The sequence below is a fragment of the Myotis davidii genome, unplaced genomic scaffold, assembly GCF_000327345.1.
Source record: "Myotis davidii unplaced genomic scaffold, ASM32734v1 scaffold2370, whole genome shotgun sequence".
NCBI lineage: Eukaryota > Metazoa > Chordata > Mammalia > Chiroptera > Vespertilionidae > Myotis > Myotis davidii.
The window spans coordinates 368286-375364 of NW_006282189.1; the positions used below are offsets into that span (position 1 = coordinate 368286).

At 55.9% G+C, this 7079-nt stretch overlaps 1 protein-coding gene across 1 annotated transcript in view; it reads right to left on the reverse strand.

The window, feature by feature from the left end:
- Positions 1 to 3032, reverse strand: part of KDELR3 (KDEL endoplasmic reticulum protein retention receptor 3) — a 5176-nt gene extending 2144 nt beyond the window's left edge. Inside the window, exons 1-2 of the mRNA XM_006752739.2 lie at positions 2860 to 3032; positions 421 to 579 (exon numbers count right to left, since the gene is read on the reverse strand). Coding sequence (XP_006752802.1) covers positions 421 to 579; positions 2860 to 3012 — 312 coding nt within the window. The 5' untranslated portion in view covers positions 3013 to 3032. The remainder of the gene's footprint in view (positions 1 to 420; positions 580 to 2859) is intronic.
- Between the last annotated feature and the right edge of the window lie 4047 nt (positions 3033 to 7079).

Below are 7079 nucleotides of genomic sequence, written 5' to 3' on the forward strand. Positions count from 1 at the left end.
TCCTATAGCTCAGTATTTTAACCGCAGAATTTTACTATATAAACTCCCCTGACTGAGGCCATGGCTTCTCACCATGTAGACTGAACGCCAGCATCAGAATCGCGCGAGGTGCTTGCTGCCCCAGGTTGTTCGGCTACAGCTCAGACTACAGAGTTGAAACCTTGGCCTGGGCTGTGCTCTGGTGCCCACTAACCACCCGCTGGACGGGTCCCAAGAGCCGTAGGTGGTGCTGTGAGGCTGTGCCTGAACACCACGGGAAATGCCGTTTCCACACGGGGCGGTGTGGACAGCTTGTTGCTCGTTTCTAAACCTCCCGCTGAACAATCTGAGGAAGAAAACACGCCCAGACACGAGTCCCGAGGGCAGGACGCTGGGCGCACGTTTACCTTTGAGAATCAGTCCCCGGGGCCCCTTGCTTACCTCCAGGGGCGTGAAACTATAGTTCTCAAGGAAGGAGAGGCCAATGACTGGGACCAGAAGAAACTCCAGGCGGAACGTGTCATTCTCGCTGTCGAACGTTTTCCGAAATTTCCCATAGATCATGTACACCGTGACATAGGCGCAGAGGAGGAACACCAGCTGCAAAGGGGAGACACGGGGGCATCGATGAAGTCATTTCCCAGCCACGTGCCTGGGCTTCAAAGCCACCGTGAGCTGGGACCTACCCAGCCTCACGGCTAGTGCTCTGCCTTAAGGTGGAAGAGGTGAAATGGGTTTTCAATTTCTCTTTGGTCCAGTAGCCTAGAACCTGAAGCTAATGACCCTTGTTAGTAACGTCATGCTTCTCATTGGGACTGACAGTGCTACGGTGAGGACTCAGAGGTGCCCAGGCCAAAGGCCAGGACTGGTCTTTGCAGGAGGATTCCTCAGTGGCATCACAGGGCACTTTTAAAACCGGAGCTTTTAGTGACTTGTGGGCACTCTGACTTCCGCATCAGTGACTTGTGGGCACTCTTCCACAAGGACTAACACCCCTCAGCCCATCGGTCACTGCTCCTTCAGAAACGTTCTCTTTCTAATTAGCAGCAGCTGTCCTCCAGCATGGAATGATCGTAGGATCTGGCCTCAAACCTTCTAGGCCAGAGGTTCTCAAACTTGGAGATGCATCAAAATCACATAGTTGACTGCCCCTTCACTGCCCAGTTTCTGCTTCAGTAGGTCTGAGTGGGCCTGAGGATCTACATTTCTAGCGAGTTTCTATGTGATGCTGCTGGTGCTGGTCTGGGACTACACTGGCCTAAAGGGTTATTTGTAGTGTCCGACTGGTATGGCTCGGTGGTTGAGCGTCAACCCATGAACTAGGAGGTCACAGTTCAATTCCCCATCAAGGCACATTGCTAGGCTGCAGGCTGGATTCCCCACTAGGGGGCGTGCAGGAAGCAGCCGAGTGACGATTCTCATGGATGTTTCTCTCCCTCTCCCTCTCTAAAATCAATAAAAATATATATTAAAAAAATAAAAATAATAAGAGTGTCAGCCTGGGCACCAAAAGGTCACGGGTTTGACCTCAAGTTTCGGTTAGGGTTGTGCAGGAGGCAACCAATCTATGTGTCTCTCTCATAGATGTCTCTCTCTCTCTCTCTACCTCTCTCTCTCCCTCTCTTTCTCTCTCTCGCTCCCACCCTTTCTCCCTCTCTTCCACTCTTTCTAAAAATCAATGGGGGGAAAAATATCCTTGGGTGAGGATTAACAAAAAGAACAGGCAAAAGTAATCCATATAGTAGAAGTCACAATAGTGGTTACCTGGGGCAGGAGCAGGGGCCCTCCCTCCCTTCCCACCTCCCTTCCACTCTCTAAAAAGCAATGGGAGAAATATCCTTGGGTGAGGTTTAAAAATAAACAAAAAAACAATTCAGGTTATTTCATTGAAGTCTTTTCTCACCAGAATGAGGCACACATACTCTGTCACCATAGCTAAAAATACTAGCTGCTGCCCATGATCATATGTTCTGTAAATGTTTGTGTAACAGTGTCTTCCCTAGGAGGGAATTCCTATAAGAGGGTCCTGTTGACTTCTGAATTCCCAGCCCCTAACTCAGGACCCAGCACAGAACAAATGCCGGAATGAGCGAATGAGTCACGGGCGTGGTGATCACTTCTTTTTTCTTTTTTTTCAATCTTCACCCGAGGATATTTTTCCATTGATTTTTTTTTAGGGAGAGTGGAAGAGAGAGGGAAAAACAGAGAAATATCGATGTGAGAGAAACACATCGATTGGTTGCCTCCTGCACACGCCCCAACCAGGGCCCAGGCCAGGGAGGAGCCTGCAACCCAGGTACGTGCCCTTGGCCGGAATCAACCTTAGATCCTATGGTCCGCAGGCCGATGCTCTGGCCACTGAGCCAAACCAGCTAGGGTAGGTGATCACTTCTTCATGTCACAAAAAATGTGGAACCTGACCTCTTCACAGTTCCTAGACCTCAGGAGCCACGCTAAGGGCTGGTGTGCTGGGCACAAGTCAGACCCTTGGGCAGAGAAGAAACGGCACCACTTGTTGTGTTGAATTTAAAGAGACAGTGATTTCAGGCCCTCACACTCAAGTTCGCACCCACAGCAGCCTCCTCCCCCAGTCCTAGGAACAAGATGCCTGGGATCCCAAAGGGGCATCTCTGATAATGGAGGAGAAAGGGAAGCCACTTTGCTTAGATAGCTTGTGGGTTTTAGGCACTTTACATTTGCTCTCTCATGGCATCTTCACAGTAGCCCTGCCAGACAAGGTAGGATTCCCTCCCATGACGCCTTTCTTCCTTAGACAGGACTCAAACCAGGTCCGCCTGGCTCCACAGCCTGAGTTCCCCAGCGTAGTCTCATGGTGTGGGGGGCCTCCGCAGGCACCCCCATTGCCCCGACCCCCCTCACCTTCATGACTGTGTTGTAGATAGAGATGAAGTTGGTGAACAGGTCCAGGTACCTGGTAGTGAAGACGAGAGCGAAAAGGATCTGGCTCTTCCCAGAGATGCCTGTGGTCGGAGGGGGACAGGAGACCGTGAGCACACAGACATCTAGGCCCATGTGCACGCGAGAAGCCCGCGCCTGAGCTGGAGAGGCCTCCAGAGTGACCCGTCTCCTTTAGTGCAGACGCCCTGTGCCGGCGCTGCGCTCTCCCGAGAGCGGGAAACACCCTTCTCGCTGGGTCACCTGAGTCTCTGCTCCTTTCGTGAGGTTGCAATCTGTCTCCCAACCTCCAAAGAGAATGAACACTGAGTCCCCAGTGCCCGCATGGGCCTGCCTGGGTTCTTGCTCTGGAAACGGTGTCGGTGGTGTGAGGGGGACCGGTGGGGGAGAGAAAGGGGGCGTCCCGAGGATTCTCTGTGCTCCACCCCCAGAGCCCCACGGACAATCCCCAAAGCTCTGTCTGTGGAAGAACAACTCACTCACTTGACAAGGTTGACTCGCCAGGGAGACCAGAGCAGGTGGAGGAAGGCACGGGGCCAGGGGAACATTCTATTTGTTTTTCCAAATCCAAAAATGTGAAAAAGCCTGTTTTTCTCTCGTCGTAAACGCTATGACTATTTTCACTCTTTGTAAAACAAAGATCAGCATGTACACAAAGCTGTACACTCAAAGGCAGCCATCACCTGCGTCCCAAAGCCTCCGCCCGCGCCCTTCCCAGCCTTTCCCGGCTCCCGTGTTGTGCACACACAGGACACGCACAGATGCATCGAGGGGACAAAACTGGAGTCCCACCTTCTATGCTGTTTCCTCACCTGCTTCGGCCTCTTTGTTTTTAGCTTTTTATTTTAAAAATAATCTCGGCTCTCCAGAAGAGCTGCGAAGACAGGGCCAGAGTTCCCACACGCCCTTCCCCGGCTTCCTCCCGGCTGCGTCTGGCATAACCACAGAGCTTGACCGAAGCGAAGCCACTCACGCTGGGGGCGCACCGACCCAACCCCAGGCTCTATTTGGGCCTTAGCAGTTCCGCACAGACACCCTCCTCAGTTCCAGGATCTGATCCAGGAACCGAGGCTGGCGTGCTTCCTGGGCCTCTGTGGGCCACTTTGGTATATCCTGGAGACGGCTCCAGAACCAGGGGAGCAGAGGCCCTGCCCCCCTTTTCCCGCACTCTCTCAAGCCCACACCAGCGTGGAGCCCACCACACCACACTGGTCCATGGGCCCACCTTTCTGCATCCAAAGGTCAATTCTGTCTACTCTCCCACTCTACCCTGAGCCACATCTACCCTGAGCCACTGTCCACCCCGCTGGCTTCTCATGGCTCTGGCTGCTCCTGTCCTCCTCCCACCTTATCCTTGCCACCCCCACCCCTCCTCTCTGTCCCTCTCCCATCCCGTCCCTCCCCCATGGCAAGGACACTCCCGCTTCGGACTCTTCCGAGTTCTGACCTATGTATTCCCGCCTGACCGAACTCATCGTCTCCCCGGGAGCCCCCTCCTTTTCCTGTCTCCCCTTCATAATGCCACCACATCCCCTCCACGCTCCAGCCAGAAAACCAAGAGCCAGCCTGGAGTCTCTCTCCCCTTGGTCCCCCCCGCCCCCACTGCTTCTGAGCTCCACGGCTCCCACTCCATGCCCCTCACTCAGCCAGGCCCCCGCCTCAGTGACCCCCAACTGCTCTTCCCATGGGCTCTTAGCCGCCCCCAGAGCCCTTCAAAGAAAGAACCAAATCCTCATCATGGCTCAGGAAGGCCTGCCGGGCTGCCTCCCTGGTCCCACATCTGATCTCTCCTCCTCTCTCCCTCCCTCCAGCCACGGTGACACTCGTGGATTTTATCCTAAATGTGATGGGACAACTGGGGAGTCGGGCACCGAGAAGTGACATTACCTGATTCAGGCCCTGGTTCCTTCCTGCGCCTGAATGTGCCTGATCTGACTGTTCCTCTGGTGATGGACAATTCGGAGACAGGGAGATATATATATTTGTTAATCCTCACCCGAGGATACTTTTTTTCTTTGATCTTTGATCCCCACATGTGCCCCTGGAGCCAGGGGTAAAACCTGCAATCCAGCCAGGTACATGCCCTTAACCAAGAATCGAACCCGTGGCCGAGACCGGTTTGGCTCAGTGGATAGAGCTCTCTCTCCCTTCCTCTCTGTAGAAAACTCAATGAAATATATTAAAAAAAAAAAAAGAATCGAACCCGTGACTGTTCAGTGAGCGGGCTGTCACTCTAACCACTGAGCAACACCAGCAGGGCGAGAGGAATATATTTGTATTGATTTCAGAGAGGAAGGGAGAGGGAGAGGGAGAAACATCAATGATGAGAGAGAATCATTGATTGGCTGCCTCCTGCTCGCCCCACACTGGGGATCAAACCTGCAACTTGGGCCTGTGCCCTGACCGGGAATCGAACCGTGACCTCCTGGTTCGTAGGTTGATGCTCAACCACTGAGCCACGCCGGCCGGGCGAGAGGAATATTTTTAATGACTGAGGATGAACACCGCTGAAGCCCCTAACATTCCAGAGAGCACTGGGCCCACGTGCCAGCTTTCCTACCAGCACAGCCTGGCAGGCCAGCCTCACAGTCCCCATCTGTAAAATGGGCGCCTTCACACCTACAGGCAGGACTGATTCCATGGGAACCTGAGTGCCTCCTGGGGGCTGGCACTGCAACAGGGTGGGAACGAGCCCGCCGGGGGAGGCGATCCTGACAGCTCTGGGCTGTGCCTGTTGCTAAGCCATCTCACTGAGCCCTCAGAGGCCTTCTGGAGGCCCTCAGCCCCACTAGAGGGCCCAGGAAGCAGCCTGGTGGGGGTGCGGGGCCACCCCGCTCACACGGCCTCCCCCAGCCCTCCCCTATCGCCATCCTCACTGCCAGGCCCTGGGCTGCACCACACCGTCCGCAGTGCTGGGGGCCCTGGTGGTCTGCAGTGCCATGGTTGCCACACTCTTTTGAGAGCAGGGCGTCATTTCCACCGAAGCAAGCGGGGCATGGAGACCCGGGACATGGAAGGGAGCCGAGTCAGGGCCTGGCCCGAGTCCCTGAGGGCACCTCAGCACAATGGGGCACCGCCCAGGCGCAGCCCTCCCTCCCAATCGACAGATGGGAAAACCGAGTCTCAGGTCACCCCCTGAGTCAGGGGCAGGCAAGGAGCAAGCCCGTCTCCTCTGCCTCCAGGGCTGAGTCAGCGGGGTCGCACCGGGCCCTGCTCTCGGGGCTGACAGGGCTGGGATGGGGGCACCTCACCCTCACATACTCAACAGGCCTGTGCCAAGCCCCCTCTGGCACGCACAGGCTGTCCTTTCTCTCCCCTAACAAACCGGGTCATTCACTCAGTTGCTACTGTTGCTTATTAATGGTCTCCCACGGCTAGAAAGTCCGCTTCCTCAGCCCAGGATCCAGCCTGTGCTGTATGCCAGGGACCTAGCACAGTGCCCGGCAGAATGGGCTGGAGAACAGCGCCCCCTCCTGGTCATGGTTGCACACCCAGCCCAGAGTCCTCCACGGAAGCGCAGGGACAAGTCCAAGCTTGGTTCTGCCCATCACTGACACCTTCTGACCCCAAACTCCCCTCTCAGCGTTCCTGGCCCCCTTCCCCCGAGCGCGAGCCGTGAGTGCCAATCTCTCCAGAAACCCCAAACCCGAACGGCCTCCCAGTCCAGAATGCCTCCCTCTGCGGTGACCCTCCCATCAGCACCCACCCAACCTCCCAGGCTGGTGGCCTCCACGCTGCTCTCCCTGCCTCCGCTCTTGGACCCTCTGCACAGCTTTCAGGTCCCCTTCTGAGCACCCTCCCTTGCTCCCAAGCCTTCCATGGCTCCCAGTACCAACTCCCTAGCTTGACAAACAAGACCCTGTCGCATATAAACCGCCCTCCTTCCAGACTCGCCTCCCAGACCACCCCCAATTGGGCTGCTCGCCCCTCCAGAGATGTGCCTGCCCTCTGTGACCTCTGGACTTTTGCACCCCGTGTCCCCACGCAGCACACCCTTCCTCCAGGACCCAGCACAGAGCTGCAGCTTCAGGAAGCCTTCAGGGCTGGCCCTCTGCCTCCCAGGCCCCCACAGGAAGCCCACCCTCATCTCTGCATCTCCTCACCCCAGTGCCAAGCACAGGGCGGGCCGGCAGGACCCTAGCAGACAAAGATGGCGGCAGGAGGCCTGGGCAGCCTCTTCCAGC